This window comes from Loxodonta africana, chromosome 4 (assembly GCF_030014295.1).
Source record: "Loxodonta africana isolate mLoxAfr1 chromosome 4, mLoxAfr1.hap2, whole genome shotgun sequence".
Taxonomy (NCBI): Eukaryota; Metazoa; Chordata; class Mammalia; order Proboscidea; family Elephantidae; genus Loxodonta; species Loxodonta africana.
The window spans coordinates 109,115,607-109,138,577 of record NC_087345.1 but is presented as its reverse complement, the minus strand read 5'-3'; the positions used below and the strand labels follow the sequence as shown (position 1 = coordinate 109,138,577).

Sequence of the window (22,971 nt, the reverse complement as noted above, 5' to 3'; positions counted from 1 at the left end):
CTTGAATGAATCTGAATATGTTTCTTAACACAGTGAGTGGCAGGCGAAACGACTATATGCTATGAGAAGAAATTAGAGTAATACAATAAGTTTATTAATTATTCGTATGCTATTCTATTTTTGGTGCATGGGTTTGCACTATACTGTATTGTCAAAGAGAAAAATTGTTAACAGACATCTTACTTTGATTTTAATGTTTTCCTTGCCCACAAAAGCACATTTTTAGCAGCCAGGCCAGAGACCATCTAGTAACCTGATATCAGTTGGTGTCAGTAAAATGGGGAGGAAAGGGGTCAATCAATCACATTAAGATCAGTCAGTGATTGGTCTTCTATTCTTTGCCCTCTTTTTACCAGACTCATTGTAACTAACCTACTTTGAGCCCTTTGCTAATTTTTTTTTTTAGAATCAGAATGGTCTCCCTATATGCATATAGAATAACTGCTTAGAATAAAGTTTATGTTTCCATTGCTTTGAGTTTTGATTATTTTAACAATATTTAAAAATTTTCTTTAAAAGGCCATTTGTTTCAACTTTTAGCATTAGGAAGCAGGGACACAGAGCAAAAGTAATTTTTATTTATTTGAAAGATGTGTCTCTATTCCATCTCTTCCAATACATGTGTTGTGGTGAGTAACATTTATGAGCGCAAATGTTTGTAGTACTATATAGAAAATCTCTTGTCAAAATTACTTTAGTTCCAACTGGAGACCACTGGAAGCTTGGCCTTGGGCTCTGGCTGGATCGGAGCCAAACTCCTCTGCTTCCTAATTGTATTACCCACATTCTACTATTGATAGAAATGAGAATTATTATTGAGAAATGAGGATTCTCAAGTAAGCAGATTATTTTATGTGTAACTTTTAAGAAAAAATGAATCATAGCGAAAACATAGACTTACATTAAGGATATAGTAAAAAGTATAAGGTATGATCTGGGATCACAACACAATTGAATTCTATACACCACTATTTCTCTTACTACTTGCATCTGAATCACTTGGGATGCTTGTTAAAAATGCATATACCTGGGCCTTACCTCAAACTTTCTAAATCAAAATCTAGAAAGATGAGGTCTGGTAAAGGGCAATTTTAGCATGCTTTTCCAAGAAATCCAATTGCCCCCTACGATTTGTGAACAACCCTTAATTTTTGTATCTTCAGTCCTGACTCATTCTTCCATTTGACAAATATTTATTGAGTCATTTTTCATTGCTGTTTGTGGCTTAACATTCTTCTGATGTGGAATAAGATTCTATGAAGAGAATTGTGACAAAGAAAGAATTAGCCTTAGTTAATAACTTAGTTCTCCATTATGGCCCAACTTCATGTGAATGCTTCAACTTGATAAAACACAGTTTAGAAGCTTCAATTATTCACCATCTAGTAAGGGTGTATCTAGTAAGGGTGACAAGATGTATATTCAATATATATTAATAAATAATTACAAGTATTTTGGATTTAGTGTCAAAGCAGCATTGCTGTTGTTAGTTGCCCGTTGAGTTGGTTCCAACTCATAGGAACCCTATGGAACAGAATAGAACTGCCCATAGAGTTTCCACGGAATGTCTGGTGGATTTGAATTGCCTACCTTTTGGTTACCATTATGCCAGTAGGGCTCCAAAGTAGCATTAGTATTACAGAATATAACATCCAAAACAAGAGAAATATCATTCTGTTCTGGTCATACCACTCTTACAGCAATAATTTCTCTTGTTCTATACTTTATTTGGAGCACTGTGGCACAGTGGTTAAGAGCTATGGTGAGCTATGGCTGATAACTGAAAAGTAGGCAGTTCAAATCCACCAGCCGCTCCTTGGAAACCTTACGGGACAGTTCTACTCTGTCCTATAGGGTTGCTATGAGTCAGAATCAACTTGACTGTAACAGGTTTGGTTTTTGGGTTATACTTTATTTGATTAGTAAAACCACTCTGTGAGGTACGTAGAACATTACTTAACCAAAGAGAAAACTGAGTCTCGTGGCTGTCAAGATTCATTGTTACATGACCGGTTAGCAGCAGAGCAAATTTAGAATCCAGGCTTTCTAATTCTTAGACCTGTGCCAATATCATATACCATATAATTTAAATTGAGGCAGCCTAGAGATAGATTGGTTGTTTCACCTAAAAATATCTAGAGATAGTTTGGTTGTTTCACAAGGTGAAATTATTCCAGTCATAGTTTAGTTTAAAAAAAGACAAAATGATAATTCTAAATCAAATAAATAAAGCTCCCTTCCTGTCAATATGTATTTTACATCCCATTATCAAGCCATCAATCAAGGATTTAGTCAAGTCCTGCATAGGGGAATGTGTTAGGAGAAAATATAACAATCTATGTCATCTCTTAGAAAAATAGTTTTTAATTCTAAGCAGAGCATTAAAAAAAAATGTTGGTGTACTATTCGTTCGGTTGGGTTCTTTTTCTCAGTGGGTTAATAGATCAACCATCCTTCTGTTTGTAATCTGGCCCAATTTATAAATCACCAAGATTCACATTTGATTTTGTCTCTCTTGGTATCATTTTATAATTGTCAAATGATAAATGATCTTTGACTTAACCTTTTATAAACAAAAATAACAATGCCTTATATTTGTATAGTGATTTACCATTTAGAAAGAATGTTTGCATATTCATTATCCATACCTAGCATGGTGCGTAGCACATAGTAGACACTCAATGCATGTGTTTAATTAATTATAAATTAATGGATTTAGGTCATAACTTTTTTCATTTACCATTGGACTTAGTTGTTTTGAAGACTTAGTAATGAGCTAAACACAGACAAACTAGGAAGAATATATAAATTTGGTGTTCTTAAAGCCAGCCTGAACTATCTCTCTCCAGCTGGGACTGTTTCCAAATTGGTTTTTGACTATGGAGCACTGCTAATCCAATTGGTGAGTTCTGTGCCCAAAAGTTTGCCGCAATACACTGGGAGGTTAATACTCCTCCACCAAGAAAAAATTCTCCCAGAGAAACTTTATATAACAAACCCGCAGTAAGAGATACTTAAATTCATTGCTGAATTACATAATTTAAGATATATCCGGAAACTAAAGCAATGCAAAGAAAAAACTCTCTAATAAACTTTTTTTCCACTTAGTGCTTGTCTTGGTTATCCAGTGCTGCTATAACAGAAATACCACAAGTGGATGGCTTCAACAAAGAGAAATTTATTCTCTCAGTCAGCAGGCTAGAAATCTGAACTCAGGGTGTCAGCTCCAGGGGAAGGCTTTCTCTTCCTGTTGGTTCTGGAGGAAGGTCTCTGTCATCATTCTTCCCCTGGTCTAGGAGCCTCTCAGTGCAGGAACCTCGGGTCCAAAGACACAATCTGCTTCTGGTACTAGTTTCTTGGAGGTATGAGGTCCCTCTTCTCTGCTCCTTCCCTTTCCTTTGTTCTCCTGTAAGATAAAAGGTGGCACAGGCCACACCCCAGCTAAACTCCCTTTACTTTGAATCAGGGATCTGACCTGAGCAAGGGTGATACACTCCACCCTAATCCTCTTCAGCATAATCCAATCTTGCCTCATTAACCACAGACAGAGATTAGGATTTACAACATATAGGAAAATTATATCAATCACAAAATGGAGGACAACCAACGCTTGGAATCATGGCCTAATAAAGTTGACATATATTCTGGGGGGACACAATTCAATTCATGACAGTGCTAGACAATCAGATATGTGACTGACTAACAAAAGTTTCGGGCTTGCTTAATGAAGTCTCTGTAGATCATCATAAAAGACCTGCCTATATTTTCACAGATATCTGAAAACCAGAACTAATATATTCTACTTTAATGGTACAAAGATGGAAAATGAGAGATACATTTGCTTCACAATAAAGGTTTACCTCAGCATTGAGAAGGTTGATATGAATTATTCTAAAGAGTTATTTTACTCAGCAATCAAAAAATTGCACGTTTCTGTTCACGTTTGTTGGTGTGCAATGTCAGTTGGGCTATACTTTTAAAAATTAATAAATGTATCTTAAACTGAAAAATATGCCTTAAATATAAATTAAACAGAGGCAAATTTCTTTATACTTATAGTGCACAGAGCAAAATAAGAGACTGTAAAGGTATTGGCTGTCATTACTTTCTAAGAACTTCTTTAAGTATATATTATTAAAATATGAAGATAAATGATAGACATGAAACAAAACTCATTACCTCTTTGCCTTTAATTCCACCATGATAACATGCAACTGAGAGCCCTGGCGGTACAACCGTTAACACCAGGCTGCTAACAGAAAGGCTGGTGGTTTGAACCCCCCAAGGAGAAACACTTGGTCTACGCCCATAAAGATTACAACCTAGAAAACTCTATGAGGCAGTTCTACTCTGTCACATGGGATCACTATGAGTTGAAATCAACTCACAGACATGTAACAACACAATGCAGATAGCCTGCAAGTTACATTGTATTCACAGAGTTAAGATGAACCCCAGTTACAGCTCTTTTTCTTTTTTGTACATCTTATTATTAGTAATATGTACTGATACAATGTTGTAGCTTGTAATTTGCTGATGTTATCATTTGCAGATGTTCATTTGCAGGTGCTCAATGTTATGATTTACTATTCAAAACACTGCCATATAGCAGGCTATCACGTGGTCTACAATGAAGTACAAGTCAGTGTCAGGAGTAGTAATGGATAGAAAGTTGGGCAATATTCAACTCTAAGGACATAAGACAGTTGAACTGCGCATAGGCCCAAGAGCCGTTGCCTCCGACTTCATTGTTACCTCACTGATACTGACTTCATCTAGACCAGATCTATAGCTTAATCTTGTTCAGCGTATTGTACCATCAGAAGCATCAGTTGTTAATTTCATCATCGGAGTAAATTTTCATGATTTGTGTATTTTTTTATGTATTAATATACATATATAAGTTTATATATAATGTTTCAGCCCCCAAAGGCAAAAAGAGATCAGATTTATAAAGAAACTGATAATAAAAGTCAATAATAATGAAAACTAAAAAAAAAAAAAGACAGTTGACTTATGTCAGAAACTGACTTCTGACTGAACCCCATCGTAAATTGGGGACTACCTGTATGTGACTACTGTCACTTACTTCATTTCCTTAACCTTTTCCACTGATAGGATCTCAGGGAGTGTGATGGTCATTATGAAACTTACAAAATCTGTGTTCTACTTTTTTTTTTTCATTGAGTATTACTTTTGGAAATGTTTTTATTTGATTAAATATGCTTACTGAAAAAAAGTTGAATGTTTAACTTGGTGAAATAAAACAAAATTTCTGTTCACCGAGTTTTACCATGCAATGTTTTTAATTAGACCAGCCCTTGTTATTGTGTCCATTGCCAACCAAACACTTCATTTGTCTACATGAGATATCGCTCAACATGGAGCATACTCTGAATCTTCAGAAAGGCAATGGAATTGCCTAGAGATGAGATCGACTTGGTTATCCAGAGGATCATGGATATACATACTACAATCAATGCTGAATAGTCTTTTTCTCAGTTGATCCCATGGTCTGATTGCCACGCTACCTTAATTTTCTGTACTAGGTGTGGAGGAATGATATTGAGAGGCCCAAGCTGTATGAAAACTGGAGTTAGTGGGCTAATTTATAACACAGAGATTAAAATAAATTTGATTAAAATAAAAGAAGGAAATTTTTCTTTGGGAAAAGACTTCTTTCATCTCTGAGTATTATCGAGTTGTATCACACTTTTTAATCTGTTTGGGTGACTGTAATTGGTTATGAATGATTTAATATATGCAAAATAGGGCTAAAAAAGCAAACCCATTGCCGTGGGGTAGATTCCAACTCATAGCAGCCCTATAGGACAGAGTAGAACCGCCCCATAGGGCTTCCAAGGCACACCTGGTAAATTCCAATTGCCAACCTTTTGGTTTGCAGTCGAATTCTTAATTTTTTTTTTTTAATGCTACTAGGGTTTCTCAAAATAGGGCTTACGGTAGATCATATTTGTACTTTGCTTCATAAAAAAAAAGTGCAAACCTTGAATTTTGCCTTCTTAATGGCATAAGCTGAATATTATAAAATGAGAACTAAAGGTCCTAGGACAATGATTATGGTTAGGCAGGAGGGCACTTTAGCAAGGTCTGGAGACAATTTGGGTCATCATACCTGATGTGGGGTGGAGTTGTTGCTACTGGTATCTAATGAGTAGAGGCCAGGGAGGCTGCTAAACACCCTACAGTGCTCCAAACAGTCTCACACAACAAAGGGCCAAAATGTCAATCATGCTGAGGTTGAAAAATGCTGGTCAAGGATAACATTCCTGAAATGTTAAAAATACCTTGTTTCTTTTTCAAAATGTTTCTAAAGAACTACCAAGACATGTGGATAAACTTGTCTTCCTCAAGTGTTTGAATCCTAATATTTTATTTTCAGGAGAAATACCCAAAGAATAATTATGATCTTCCATATGCTGAAATCTGAAACAAATATATATAGCTTTGCACAACTATTATGATTCAATATTCTTAATATTCTCCAGGAATCAGAACAGCCTCATTTTGCTATAAAAGGAAAACAAGAACTATCTCCACTCATGACCATAAAAACCCCTAAAAAAAAAAAAAAAACCCATTGCCATCGAGTCAATTCCGGCTCATAGTGACCCTATAGGTCAGAGTAGAGCTGCCCCACAGGGTTTCCAAGGAGCACTTGGCGGAATCAAACTGCCGACCCTTTGGTTAGCAGCCATAGCTCTTAACCACTACACCAACAGGGTTTCCCATGACCATAAACGCTGGCGATTTTATGGAGAAAATACCTTCAAGAATAGAAATAAAAAATCTAAACCCTGTAACGGCAGGATTTGGCCTGTTCATTGCTATTTCCGATGCCTAGACAGTGCATTTAATAAAAATTGACAATGAGTCCCAAAGGTCATTTCTTTCTTTCTTTTTTTCATTCAAGCACCAAGTATCCTTCATTTTACAGGATGACTGGCAGGGTTATTATTCCAGAGATTGTCAAAGTGACTTTGGCTTCTCAGAAACCCTATGGTGAGCACGAGAGAAAGGACATTATCCTTTGCTCTCTGCTTTGGTTGTGTGAGAATATATAAAAGGCAAGCCATGACCCAGTTGGCTGTTCTACATATATTCCTCCTTCTAGATTTACATACACTCCAATATTGAGTGTAATTTTTTTTGGCGAATGAATTAATTACATTAAGAGTTAACAATTCCTGGACCATCTATAACATATGGACTTGGGTTTCAGGGAGCTCAAGCCATACAAATGAACAAATCTGTCTTAGAAGAAGTATAGCCAGAATGCTCTTTGGAAGCAAGGATGAGACTACGTCTCACATACTTTGGACATGTTATCAGGAGGGATCAGTCCCTGGAGAAGGACATCATGCTTGGTAAAGCAGAGGGCCAGCGTAAAAGAGGAAGCCCCTCAACAAGAGGGATTGACACAGTGGCTGCAACAATGGGCTCAGATATAACAATTGTGAGGATGGCGCATGACCGGGCAGTGTTCTATTGTACGTATGGTCATTATGAGTCAAACCGACTGGACAGCACCTAACAACAACAAGCCATACAGTGAGAGTGGAATCAAGAGACAGAAATACCATCCTGATGTTGATTTGATCTGAATGTCTTCAACTTTTCTGAGTGACTTGACTTGATTAGAATCATGGCCATAACTCCCCTGCCACCTGCTCATGACAATCGGGTTAACAAATGCCAAGAGACACTGGTTTGTGTTTTGTTTTCCTGTCAAAGCACTCAGTGTACTCTGCCATGGCTTTTGTTATGTTTTGAGAAAGATTTATGCTCCCAAGAGACCAGGTGAGTTCTATTCTTTGGGGACACAAGAAATAGGCTAACGAAAGATCTCTTATCTGCTCTCAAGTCTTTTTAATCACATGTTGCAAAACTATCTTTACAGTATGCTTGCATTTCTAGAAATTATGATTTCATTAGAGCATATAATATTACAAAGCAAGCATTTGGTATCTTCAGAACAAATGAGGCTGGGAAGTCACCCTATCCAAACACAGCTTTCCTTTTATATTTTCCCACCAACCACATTCATCTATGCCTAATACTTTATTAAAGGAGTATGGTGTATATGGCCCCGGACACCACTTTAGCTCAGTAATGAAGTCACTCTTGGGTTACCCTTCAGCCAAAGATTAGACAGGCCCATAAAACAAAACGAGACTAAAGGGGCGCATCAGCCCAGGAGCAAGGATGAGAAGGCAGGAGGGGACAGGAAAGCTGATAATAGGAAATCCAAGGTGAAGAACAGGAGAATGTTGACATGTTGTGGGGTTGGTAACCAATGTCATAAAACAATATGTGTACTAATTATTTAATGAGAAGCTAGTTTGTTCTGTAAACTTTTGTCTAAAATATAATTTTTTTAATACAAAAAGGAGTATGGTGCATAAATATTTCATAAATAAAGGAATAGGCAAAAACTATCAACAACTATAGTTGTGTTGGTGAAAATATTTTTACTTGGCTGTTATGATTGACTGAGTTATAAATTAAGTCTCCTATTTCTAAGAGGAAAACACCCAAGACAGAATATTTAAGATAAATATAAAAAGAAAAAATAAGAAACAATTAAGATTAAAAGTATAGAGCCAGTGACAATAATAGCCAATATCCATAGGCAATACTTTTTCCTAAGGGTTTTATATGTATTGACTCACTTAATCCTTACCACACAGCACTAAGAAATGGGCACTTTCGTTATCCCATTTTACTGATGAGGAAACCGAAGCACAGAGAGATTAATGATTTGCCTGAGGTTACACAGTTAATAAGTGATAGAACTGGAATTTTATTGTAGACAGTCTGACTTAGAACCTGAACTTAACTAGGATGCTATATTGCCTGCCAAACTTGGTGACATCACTTTTCTGAGCTTCAAGGCAGGCAAGCCAAGAATATTCCGTACTTTTTCCAAGTGTTAAATTCTTGGGAAATTCTTTGGGTAGACATTGTGTAACATCACAAAAACATATCATTATTTACTGTTTTGCACATGATCCAAATGTGCTCTTCTAAATAATAGTTTTGCACAAACTTCAATAAAAGGGTTTAAAAAGTAACTTGGCAAACATAGCTAATGTGATTTGAAATCCAGATTTCATTGAAATACAATGAATTGAATAATTGGGTATGATTTCTGTTTTATTTACTTCGTACCATTTGTAACAATCTGCAAGTATCTTGTTTATATATTTACTTGGCTTACATCACCAGCTTCCCCTACTAGAGTGAGAACAAGGACCTTGTCCGCTTTGTTCATCTGTATGTTTTCAATGCTTAGCATACAGTCTGGCATAGTAGGTGCTCAAAAATATTCCCTGAATAAATACATGAACAGAGGGCAGTGGTGGTTCAGTGGTAGAATTTTCATCTTCCATGCAGAGACCCGGAGGCCCGGTGGTGCCAGCTGCTAACCAAAAGGTCGGCAGTTTGAATCCACCAGCTACTTCTTGGAAACCCCGTGGAGCAGTTCTACTCTCCTATAGGGTCGCTATGAGTCAGATTGACTTGAAGGCAATGGGTTTATGTGGAGACCTGGGTTTGATTTCTGGCCAGTGTACCTCATATACAGCCACCACCCTGTCAGTGGTAGCTTGTGAGTTACTATGATGCTGAACCAGTTTAGGTTCAGTGGAGCTTCCAGTATAAGAGTGACTTGGAAGGAAGGCCTGGCGATCTACTTCCAAAAACCAGCCAATGAAAGCTCTATGGATCACAATGATCTGACATGGGGTCACCATGAGTCAGGGGCTTATGAGACAGCAACTGACAACAACAACAAATAAACCCCTCAAAGGTGAAAGTTTTTCCTGAAAACATAGCCCCAATATCCTCAAAGTACACATTATGACTATGGAAAGTTATTGTTTCTTAAGGAGTTGGTGGCAGAGCTATCTTGACGGAAGTGGAGGAGGCAGAGCATTGACTCTTTTAGTTGGTATTGTCCTTGTTCTTTGTAAGCTCTGGAGCCCTGGTGGTGTAGTGGTTAAGAGCTAGGCTGCTAACCAAAGGTCAGCAGTTCAAGTCCTCCAGCTGCTCCTTGGAAATCCTATGGGGCAGTTCTAATCTGTCCTATAGGGTTGCTGTGAGTAGGAATCGACTCGTTGCCAACTGGCTTGGGCTTTTTTGTTTTGTTGGTAAGCTCTAAAGTCAAGACCAGCTCCCCAGAGTTTTGTTCTGCAGGATCCACTCACCTCCTGTCCTAGCAGGCAGCTGGCGCCTTGCTGCAGTCAGCAAATTAAGTGAACAGAAAGGAAAGTCTGCTCCCATACTGCAGCACTGGTTTAAAGCATTCTGTTGTTGGTTCCAGTCAATAGTCTTTAACTTGAGCTTAAAAACAAAACACTTCTTGTTGCATTTCTATAGCATGTGATGCTTTTTGTCAGGACTTTCAGCATCCAAGGACTAGCTCCCCGCTACTGGATTTGCTCTTTCCCTGTGCTCCTGGAAACAGGTGTCTTAAAAGGACAAACTAAACCAAAGGTTGCACTTAGGTGCTATTTTAAAGCATAGCAAAACCTGTGGTCTGTGGCCTCGCTTGTTGGGTCTTCTTTACCCTTGTCTTTTGCAATGATTCAAATGTCATAGCAGCATATGAGTAAAGGGCACCACTCAACCCATTATAAACTCAAGGGAGGAACAGCATGTTTATTCAGAAACTGGCTGGGCAAGCCAGGGGCATAGTTAGTTCAAGTAAGACTAGAAGTTGTTCGCTCAATTATTTTCTCTAAAGCAAATTGGAGCAGAAATAACACTTGATCAGAATTTTAAAAAAATCTATAGCTGTTCCAAACTTTGACTTCACATGTTGTGGGACCACTCCCAGCCTTATCATTTATATTTTCGTGACATTGGATTTCTTTGATTTCCCCCATAGGACATGCTGTACCACACCTCTTGGCCTTTGCTCTTACTCTTTCTGCTGCCTCAACACCCTTACCACAATCCTTCTCTCTGCCTTAAAATTTCAACTCAGGTGCCAACACCCACGGGGGTCTTCCCCAAATTCCCAGGTCCTCCTAAGTACCACTGCTCTGTTCTCCCTTTGTTTTTGCACTCACCATATTATATTTAATGTCTGTTTATTTCTCTCTGTCTCCCATTAGGCTATAGCTAATTCCTTGACAGCAAGAACCTTGTCTTATTATTGCTCACGATTCCTGGCATAGAATCTTGCAGGTAAACTGAGATCAATAAATATTGATTGAAATGAATCATGTTGCCAGTAAGCCATGGTGCACTCACTCACTCTGACCATTCTTCTGCCCTCAGAACTCCTGGAAGCATCAGAAACATGTTAAGTGACTATAGCTTCTAGAGTTTCTAAAAATGAAATCTTTTGTTATTTCGCTTTCTTTCCAGGAACCTCTATCTGGAAGCTATAAAATAGAAAGGGAGAAATCATGTCTGGGATTTCAGCTTTCTATGGCGGCAAGTCCATTCTTATCACGGGGGCCACAGGCTTCATGGGCAAAGTGTTGATGGAGAAGCTGCTTCGCACCAGCCCCGACCTGAAAGTCATTTACATCCTTGTGAGACCCAAGGCTGGCCAGACCCTGCAGCAGAGAATTTTCCAGATCCTAAATAGTAAGGTAGGACTTAAGGGAAGGGCCGTGTGTGATGGGCAATGCCTTATAGCAAGATGACTGACTACGATGTCCCCTTATAGCCCCAAACCACAAGTAGGGGATGGAATACCTAGCCAGGTAGAAGACAGGAGACAAAACAAGATAGCAACTTTAAATTATGCTCATCAGAATCTGTGGTGTTGTCTCAGAAGAGGTGAAAGAGTGCTTAGGTTCTGTCCAGAGCAAGTGAAGAAATCATCTACATTCTGGAAATTACTATGTAAGAACCAAAAGACTAAAACTCCTAAGTGGAAGCTCCAGGCTTGAAATCTCTCACAAGTTCATCCAAATTATTCTCTAATTTTCATTCAAATTTTAGGTGCTTTTCCCCCACATCTTTGGATATTCTTCTATTGTATTTTATTCCATTGCATATGGAACAGATAGAATTGCTAAGTAGCCATACAGTAATACTTCCAGTGACTAAACTCCACAATGTTTATCTATTAGGTACTTTATCTGTGGAAATTTGGTATTTATATTATCCCATTATATTTATATGATTCCATAAGTCCTTCTAAGTTAAAAATATTGGAAATGAAATATTATACCTGTGAATTACCATTTTGTTTATACCAAATCCTCTTTTCCCTCCAAAAATAAATACTATACATATCCCTTAATGTTTTAATTTATAAATTTGAAGGCAGTCTAGTGGTCTCACATATCGGGGTTCAAATTCTGGCTTATCAGTTTGTTATAACTAAACCAAACTTGCTGCCATTGTGTAGATTCCAGCTCAAAGTGACCCTATAGGACAGGGTAGAGCTGCCCCATAGGGTTTCCAAGGAGCGGCCAGTGGATTCAAACTGCCGACCTTTTGGTTAGCAGCCAAGCTCCTAACCACTGCACCACCAGGGCTCCATCAATTTGTTATATGACCCTGAAAAGACCACTTTCCATCTTAAGCCCCAGTTTTCCAATGTTTAAAACTGAATCTATAACAGCTAGCTCTCAGGATTGCCATAAGAATTGAATGAGGAAATGCAGATGTCTGGGTCATAGTGCCCTTTGGAATGAACTGGATCATTTAGGGTTGGCAAACTTAAATAGAGCGTTTTTTTTTTTTTTTTTTTTTTTTTTTTTTACAAAATCTCCCTCCTTTCCAGTGTGTCTAAGAACATTAACATCGAATGGAAACATGTGTATCTGATAGCACCGCCCATTACCTACTGCCCAGTAAAACCGATGCTCAAATTATATGCTGGCACCACACTAAGATTTGGATACAAATCATCATGAAAAGAATCAGAAAAGTCTCCCCTATATCTCATAGCCTTACTCAGCAGAGGGACATATTATAATAATAGCTAGTATTTACTGGAAGCTTACTACATGACAGAGTATTCAAAGGGTTTTTCATGCCTTACATCATTTATCTTTGCAACAACACTTTGAAGTAAACACCATTAATATCCTAATCTTATAGATGAAGAAACTGAGGCATGAAGGTGGTGCAGTGGTTAAGAGCTAGGCTGCTAACTAAGGGGTTAACTTACAAAGACCATGCAGCTAGTAAATGGGAGACTTCAACACCCTCCCACCCCCACCTTGCAGAATGACCCCAGGGCCATCACTCTTGTCCCTACCCTAAACTGCTTGCAAGGTAACTAATAGTTCTTAAGAATAAGACCCAAAGGACTGATAGGGCATGAACCCAAAATCTAGAATAAATCCCTAGGCACTCTTAAGACAGTGTTGCTCAGTTACATATTCCCAGTGGACTTTGTTTTTATCACAGAGCAGACATGCCTCTTTAGCCTAGTAGCTTTGGTGCTAGCTTACATATTTTTAAAAGCTGTAGATATCGTGGTGGCCCAGTGGTTAAAAGCTTGGCTGTTAACCAAAAGATCAGCAATTTGAATCCACCAGCTGCTCCTTGGAAACCCTATGAGGTAGTTCTACTCTGTCCTGTAGGGTGGCTATGAGTTAGAATCAACTCACTGGCAATGGGTTTGGTTTGGTTTTTAAATATCGAGGCAGAGAGTCTTGTGGCCGGTGCAGTTTTACCTTCTGCTCCTTTAGGTACACTGTATCTGATATCACAGAGACATGACATTTGCTCTGGATATCTAACCTGGGGGTGGGGAAATTCCTTAAATAGACTCCAAATCTGCTTTCTGGAAGGAACCCTTTTTTCCCTCATTATTATTGTGGCCAAAGACTCTACCCTCTGGCTTGTTTCTTATTTCCTGCTTGTCACAACTGAAGGGGGAGTTAGGGAGTAGACCCATCTTGAGGGCTTTACAGCTTTCATCATTGATCCTAGTATGGTAGAATTTAGAACCAATGAATGATTTCAGGTTTAAGGTCAGCCATTTCCTGTTCCTGGGGCTATGGAAAAACAAAGGAACCCCTTCCATGGCATCAGTGGTTCATACACATAGTAGAACAACTTGGCATCAGTGAAAGGAGTAATGAAGAAGTGATAGAAGGAAAGAGTGTGTGTTAGGTACAACATCATCTGAAAACTGAAAAGCTGGAATGCATTAATCTTATTCTTTCAACAAGTATTTATGAAGTACCTACCAGGTGTCAAACACTAGAACACATGAAAGTAATGACAATGAAAAGGACTTAGATTTAAAAACTAAAGGTAAAAAAATCTTGGTAGTAAATGTATTGGTTTTGACAAATCCAAAACATTTGAGAAATTTGTGTATTGTTTGCCAAACAAAACACTTCTACTCTCGCTGATTCTTAAATTAGGAAAGCATAAAACCAGACAGAATTACTAGGAATTGAAAGTTTTATGAGTGTATTCCCTTAAGTAATAACCTTGTATTGGTAAGTTGGTTGGTATGTCCCACATGTTTGAAATAACTAACCTGGACCTTTGCCCCCAAATTCTAACCAAAAAAGACAGGACACACCATGCTACAACGGCATTTACCAGGCATGGAGCCCATGCTGATTGGAAATGTGTCAGGCAGTAAAGAATAGTTTGGTTTTTTCTTCCATCCTCCCATTCCTCTTTGGGCACAGTGTTTCACAAGTCTTGGTTAACATTCAAATGGAAAAATACAAACACTCAAATGGAAATTTTTATAGTAATATAAAACTCCAACAAAAAACAAGTTGATTCCAACTCATAGTGACCCCATAAAATAGAACCAATCAAAATGACTAAATAAACAATGATGCATACGTGTGTTAGATTGGTATGCAGACAATAAAAATCATGCTTTTAAAAATATTAAATGACATGAGGAAATGCTTGCAATATATCTAGTTAAAAAAAAAAGACACAAAACCATATTCAGTACAATCTCAATGAATGGCCCTAAATGCTGATGTGATCTTGGATTAATTTCACTTCTTGGCATTTCCAAATTCTCAAATTGGAGTTATAATGAATATGTTTTGCTTTCATGATGACGGAAAAAACACTCTTCTTAATAGTGAAAAAAATACAGCAGTAATCTTCTACTTTGCCAGGTTTTCCAAACGTAATTAAAATGGACAAGTTTTACTTTTATAGTGGGAATAATAATAGTAAAACACCCTTCTAAGTAGTAAATAACTAAGGTAGCAAAGCAATCATGGATTTCCAAAATTATACCATCAAGTATAAATTCAGTTCATTTTTAGTTTCTAAACTATTTATGAAAATTAAATAATTTGACTATTTTTCTTAGAAATATAAATCCATCTATTCAGCATTATTTTTCAGAAATTATCTTCTACTTTTTTACACAAAATATGAGGAGCTTCTTAGGAAAACAAGCTAGGTTACACAGGTTGGAATGTAAACGTGCTCACCGCAGACCAATGCTATTCAACTTGTGAGTCCTCAGGGCAGGGTTCCCTCCCTGGCTGCGAAGTCTCTCATTATGAAAAATGCACTCACTGAATTATGAACTGACCAGCTTTCTATTGTGCAAAAGCAATTTTTCGCTCACGTGTCTAGATAAATTGTTTACTAATTTTCAGTCTTGAATACGGCTTTGCTTAAAAACACATGGCTCTTCCCCCACTATAAGAAATAATGAGTTGTAAATAAATCAGTTTGTTCAAAGAAATGTTGAAAGCATTTTGAGGTTCTTTAATGCTAACTGAAAGGTCAGCGGTTCAAATCCCCCAGCCACTCCACAGGAGAAAAGACCTGGCGATCTGTTCTTGTAAAGATTTACAGCCTAGGAAACCCTATGGGACACTTCTACTCTGTCGCACAGGGTCACTAATGAATCAGAATCAACTCAATGGTACATAACAACAGTGTCTTAAAGATGTGTTTTCTACAACAATCACGTCCCATTTATATCCATTAAGGACCTTAAGTCAGTGATAATCTACGCTGAATAACTCCTTAAGAAAACATTAGGAAGACACCATCCAGGCCGTACCTGGAAAATGAAACCCGAAGTAGTTGAAATTATTTAAGAGTAACCCCAGCGGCACAGTGCTTAAGAGCTCTGCTGCTAATCAAAGGATCGGCAGATCAAATGCACCAACCCCTCCTTGGAAACCCTAATGGGCAGTTCTACTCTGTCCTGTGGGGTTACTATGAGTCAGAATTGACTCGATGGCAAAGGGTTTGGCTTACAGTTTGTTTGTTTGGGGGGTACAGCTAATTAAGAATGATGGTGAGCACAGAATCTAAAACTGTCCCACTGAGAGAATACCAGAAATGGTTGGGCTATTCTTATTAAGCAGATAAAGGGAAGGATTACAATAACCAGGGTCTTAGTTATACAGTGCTACTGTAACAGAAATACCGCAAGTGAATGGCCTTAAAGATTTATTTTTTCACAGCCCAGGAGGCTAGAAGTTCAAACTCAGGATGCCAGCTTCAGGGAAAGGTCTTCTGCCTCTGTCAGCTCTGGGGAAATGTCCTTGTCATCAATCTTCCCTGGTTGTGGAGCTTCTCAGTACAGGAACCCTGGGTCCAAAGGACTTGCTAGTCTCCTGGCTCTTGTTTGTTGGTGGTATGAGGTCCCCCATCTCTCTGTTCAAAAGAGATTGACTTCAGACACAACCTAATCTTGTAGACTGTCCTGCATCATTCACATAACTTCCATTAATCCCACTTCATTAACATCATAGAGGAAGGATTTACAACACATGGGAAAATCACAGCAGATGACAAAATGTTGGACAATCATGCAATACTGTGAGTCATGGACTAACCAAGTTGACACACATTTTGGGAGGTTACAGATCATTTCATAATGTTCCACTCTTTGGCCCCTCAAAATTCATGTTCTTGCCACATATAAAACACATTTACCCCATCATATCATAGCAAAAGTCTTAAATCAACTTCAAGTCCAAAATCCAAAAATTCCTCTTCATCTGCAAAATCTAGAATACAAGTTATCTGCTTCCAAAGTACTGGTGGAACAGGCACAAGCTAGACATCTCCATTACAAATTGGGGAAACTGGAGGGGAAGAAAGGATAACAGGCACCAAGCAAGTCAGCAGAACATATCACATTAGCTCTCAAGCCTTGAAAATAATCGTGTTCTCTGAGACCATTTAGGTAATGGCCCTAACCTCCAGACTCTAGGTATTGGCCACATTCTCCAGACTCAGAGTGGAGCTTGCTCAGCCCTGGGCTTCAGCTCCACCTTCCAGGCCCACTGGAACGGCAATTCCACTCCCTTGAGTTCGGGTGGCCTTTCTCCTTGTCCTTCTGAGTGACAACTCCACCCTTTGAGACCCCAGAGGTCATAACCCTGCCCTTTGAGACTAGGGCAGCTCTGCTTCCTGTGTTCCTTGGCCTCTCAGCCCCTCAGGCCTCACCACCCCCATCTGCCCTTCTCTGGAAAGTGTTCCAAAGTTTTGTAGCTCCACCAATAAGTGCCTGGAGGCATCCCACTCCACCAGTAAACTTCACCAGAAGGTACTCAGCTCTCTTGCTTTGTGGGTTGGCAAGCCTAGTTCCACCAATAAGTGCTCAGAGGTACCCCGCTCCACCAGAAAACCTCCAGCGTTGTATTGTGCTGGTATTCTGGTTCTGCTGCTACTTCTCACCTTCTGTGCCATCTCCAGTGCAAAGGCTCTCCTCATTTCCTTCTGAGTCTTCACCAGAATTGTCTTTGATGTCCATAATTCCACAAACAGTCTCATTTTCTATTAGGCACTTTAAAACTCTTCAAGCCTTTATCCATTCACAGTTTCAAAACCGCTTCCACATTTTAGGTATTTGTTAGCACAGCACCGCACTCTCCCAGTACCAAATTCTGTCTTAATTACCTAGTGCTGCTACATTTCCCAGTCAAACAGCTTCTCAGCACAGGGACCCCAGGTCCAAAGGATGTGCTATTCTCCTGGCTCTTGTGTCTTGACGGTATGAGGTCCCGCTGTCTCTGCTTGCTTCTCTCTTTTATATCTCAAAAGAGATTGACTTCAGACACAACCTAATTTTGTAGATTGAATTCTGCCTTATTAACATAACTGCCACTAGTCCCACCTCATTAACATCAGAGAGGTAGGATTTACAACACACAGGAAAATCATATCAGTTGACGAAATAGTAGACACCCACGCAACACTGGGAATCATGGACTAGCCAATCTGACACACATTTTGGGGGGACACAATTCAATACATAACAACCAGGCAAAATTCAAGGTTTCCAGGGAAAGAATATCTTGTACGATGTTACTCAGAAGGGGATTTATAAACAAAGACAGAGTTTGGCAAGCTGCACTGGATACTTCAAGTGAGCTTCTCTGGAAAAATGTGAATTAGTCAATAAGCCCTCAGTAGCTCCTGAGGACCATCAACATTGAAATACCCTGGAGATCTTTGGAAAACAAATCATGCAGAGTTGCCCACTAAGTCTTCAGTTCACTGAGTATGACTAGGTTTAAGATTTAAGACAAAAGAAGATGGTAACATTTTACAAAATAATTTACTGTATCCTCTTGTGAGACTATCATTGTCTGGTAGTTCCTAAGAAGTAAGCCCCACCACACGTCTGTCAGTTTGTCATACTGTGGTGGCTTGCATGTTGCTATGATACTGGATTTTGCCAACAATATTTTAAATACCAGCAGGGTCATCTTTGGTGGAAAGGTTTCAGCTGAGCTTCCAGACTAAGACAGACTAAAAAGAAGGACCTGGCAGTCTGCATCTGAAAAAATTGGCTAGTGAAAATTTTATGAGTAGAGGTGGGACATTGGCTGATATAGGGCCAGCAACTGAGCCCCTCCTATTGGAAGGCAGTCAAAATACAACTAGAGCATCCAGATTGGCAAGGAAGAAGTAAAAGTATCTCTATTTGCAGATGACATGATCTTATACACAGAAAACCCTAAGGAATCCTCAATAAACTACTGAAACTAATAGAAGAGTTCAGCAGAGTATCAGGATACAAGATAAACATACAAAAATCAGTTGGATTCCTCTACACCAACAAAAAGAACATCGAAGAGGAAATCACCAAATCAATGCCATTTACAGTAGCCCCCAAGAAGATAAAATACTTAGGAATAAATCTTACCAGAGATGTAAAAGACTTATACAAAGAAAACTACAGTACACTTCTGCAAGAAACCAAAAGAGACTTATGTAAGTGGAAAAACATACCTTGCTCGTGGATAGGAGGATTTAACATTATAAAAACGTCTATTCTACCAAAAGCGATCTATACATTTAATGCAATTCTGATCCAAATCCCAATGACATTCTTTAATGAGATGGAGAAACAAATCACTAACTTCATATGAAAGAGAAAGAGGCCCCAGATATATAAGGCATTACTGAAAAAGAAGAACAAAGTGGGAGGCCTTACTATACCTAATTTTAGAACCTATTATACCGCCGCAGGAATCAAAACAGCCTGGTACTGGAACAACAACAGATACATGGACCAATGGAACAGAATTGAGAATCCAGACATAAACCCATCCACATATGAGCAGTTGATATTTGACAAAGTCCCCAAAACAGTTAAATGGGGGAAAAGACAGTCTTTTTAACAAACGATGCTGGCATAACTGGATATCCATCTGCAAAAAAATGAAACAAGACCCATACCTCATACCATGCACAAAAATGAGCTCAAAATGGATCAAAGACCTAAATATAAAATCTAAAATGATAAAGATCATGGAAGGAAAAATAGGGACAATATTAGGAGTCCTAATACATGGCATAAACAGTATACAAAACATGATTAAGAATGCAGAAGAGAAACTAGATAACTGGGAGCTCCTAAAAATCAAACACCTATGCTCATCCAAAGACTTCACCAAAAGAGTAAAAAGACTACTTATGGACTGGGAAAAAGTTTTTAGCTATGACATTTCTGATCAGCACCTGATCTCTAAAATCTACATGATACTGCAAAAACTCAACTACGAAAAGACAGCCCAACTAAAAAATGGACAAAAGGTATGAATACACACTTCACTAAGGAAGACATTCAGGTAGCTAACAGATACATGAGGAAATGTTCACCATCATTAGCCATTAGAGAAATGCAGATTGAAACTACAATGAGACTTCATCTCACTCCAACAAGGCTGTCATTAATCCAAAAAACACAAAATAATAAATGTTGGAGAGGCTGCGGAGAGATTGGAACACTTCTACACTGCTGGTGGGAATGTTAAATGGTACAACCACTTTGGAAATCGATTTGGCATTTCCTTAAAAAGGTAGAAATAGAACTACCATACGACCCAGAAATCCCACTCCTCAGAATATATCCTAGAGAAATAAGAGCCTTCACACAAACAGATATATGCACACCCATGTTTATTGCAGCACTGTTTACAATAGCAAAAACATGGAAGCAACCAAGGTGCCCATCAATGGATGAATGGATAAATAAATTATGGTATATTCACACAATGGAATACTACGCATTGATAAAGAACAGTGAGGAATCTGTGAAACATTTCATAACATGGAGGAAACTGGAAGGCATTATGCTGAGTGAAATTAGTCACTTGCAAAAGGACAAATATTGTATAAAACCACTATTATAAGAACTTGAGAAATAGTTTAAATTGAGAAAAAACATTCTTTTGTGGTTATGAGATGGAGGAGGGAGGGAGGGTGGGAGAGGGGCATTCACTAATTAGTAGATAAGAACTACTTTAGGTGAAGGGAAAGACAACACACAATACAAGGGAGGTCAGCACAACTGGACTAAACCAAAAGCAAAGAAGTTTCCTGAATAAACTGAATGCTTCGAAGACCAGCGTAGTAGGGGCAGGGGTCTGGGGACCATGGTTTCAGGGGACATCTAAGTCAACTGGCATAAAAAAATGTATTAAAAAAACATTCTGGGAGGCGGGGTCAAGATGGCGGACTAGGAGGACGCTACCGCGGATCCCTGTTGAAACAAAGACTCGGAAAAACAAGTGAATCGATCACATACATAACAATCTATGAACCCTGAACAACAAACACAGATTTAGAGACGGAGAACGAACAAATACGGGGAGGCAGCAATAGTTTTCAGAGCCTGGAGCCAGCGTACCAGTCAGGTGACCTTCGGCACCCGATTTAGGGCAGAGCCCAGGGGGGCAGACGGCACAAACAAGGGGCCCAGCCCTGGCCCCCGAACTCATTCTGGGAGGGGGCCCAGCCAGTTCGTGCGGGCGGCGTGGCGGCCCAGCCGGTGGGAGGAGTCCCTGGGAGGCAGTGACAGGTCTTGGAGCGGGGAGAGCAGCGTCCCAGCCGGGGAGCCGTCCCGCCGGGATTTTGGCAGGGCATGGGCACGACATAAGCGCGGGGAGCTGCTCCACTCCCCTGAAGTGACCCCGGGGGGGCCCAGCCGATTCCCACAGGCGGTGTGGCGACGCAGCCGGTGGGAGAAGTCCCCAGGAGACAGTGACGGGTCTTGGAGCAGGGAGAGCGGCGTCCCAGCCAGGGAACCGTCCCACCGGAATTTTGACTGGGCACACGCATGGCATAGGCGCGGAGAGCTGCTCCACCCCCCTGAACTAGCCCCGGGGGGGGCCCAGCCAGTTTGCACGGGCGGCATGGCGACACGGCTGGTGGGGGAGGTCCCCAGGCGGAAGCGACTGGTCTTGGAGCAGGGAGAGCAGCGTCCCAGCCGGGACGCACGGTCGTGGCGCAGGCACAGGGCGCTGCTCCGCTCGCCTGAGCTGACCCCCGGGGGGGTGCCCAGCCGGTTCGCGGGGGCAGCGTGGCGATGTGGCTGGCGGGACGGGGAGTCCCTGGGAGGCAGCGGCTGATTTTGGAGTCGGGAGTGCACCGTCCCAGTACGGGAAACTTGACGTTGGGCGTGGGGCTGGCAGCGCAGGATCTGGCTGTGACTCCAGCGGGCCAGACCCCCCGGGAGCAATCTCCACACAGCCAGCACACATAGGCGACCCGCCCTGCGGAAATCTCAGATATAATAGTCATTCCAAGCAAGACAAGCAACTCTGGCTATATTCTGAGGTGCTACTCTCTTATCTCTCTGATCCCTCCCCCACCCTCCCCAGGCGGCTTCATTAACATCCGAATAGCCTGAGCCAGAGGGAGAACTCTGATAGGGATCTGACTGCATTTTTTTTCTTAGCGGATTTTCTGGAAAAACTAGTTTCCCAGTGATGGCTCGGAGACAGCAGTCCATATCAAACCACATAAAGAAGCAGACCATGACAGCTTCTCCAACCCCTCAAACAAAAGAATCAAAACCTTTCCCAAATGAAGATACAATCCAGGAATTATCAGATACAGAATATAAAAAACTAATTTACAGAATGCTTCAAGACATCACAAACGAAATAAGGCAAACTGCAGAAAAAGCCAAGGAACACACCGATAAAACTGTTGAAGAACTCAAAAAGATTATTCAAGAACATACTGGAAAAATTAATAAGTTGCAAGAATCCATAGAGAGACAGCATGTAGAAATCCAAAAGATTAACAATAAAATTACAGAATTAGACAACGCAATAGGAAGTCAGAGGAGCAGACTCGAGCAATTAGAATGCAGACTGGGACATCTGGAGGACCAGGGAATCAACACCAACATAGCTGAAAAAAAATCAGATAAAAGAATTTAAAAAAATGAAGAAACCCTAAGAATCATGTGGGACTCTATCAAGAAGGATAACTTGCGGGTGATTCGAGTCCCAGAACAGGGAGGGGGGACAGAAAACACAGAGAAAATAGTTGCAGAACTCCTGACGCAAAACTTCCCTGACATCATGAAAGACGAAAGGATATCTATCCAAGATGCTCATCGAACCCCATTTAAGATTGATTCAAAAAGAAAAACACCAAGACATATTATCATCAAACTCGCCAAAACCAAAGATAAACAGAAAATTTTAAAAGCAGCCAGGGAGAAAAGAAAGGTTTCCTTCAAGGGAGAATCAATAAGAATAAGTT

At 39.8% G+C, this 22,971-nt stretch overlaps 1 protein-coding gene across 1 annotated transcript in view; it reads left to right on the top strand.

Annotated features, from left to right (window-relative positions):
* Positions 1-11,358: 11,358 nt before the first annotated feature.
* The window catches only part of FAR2 (fatty acyl-CoA reductase 2), an 87,208-nt gene continuing 75,595 nt past the window's right edge, over positions 11,359-22,971 (top strand). Inside the window, exon 1 of the mRNA XM_023555124.2 lies at positions 11,359-11,627. Within this exon, the coding sequence (XP_023410892.1) occupies positions 11,439-11,627 (189 nt within the window). The 5' untranslated portion in view covers positions 11,359-11,438. The remainder of the gene's footprint in view (positions 11,628-22,971) is intronic.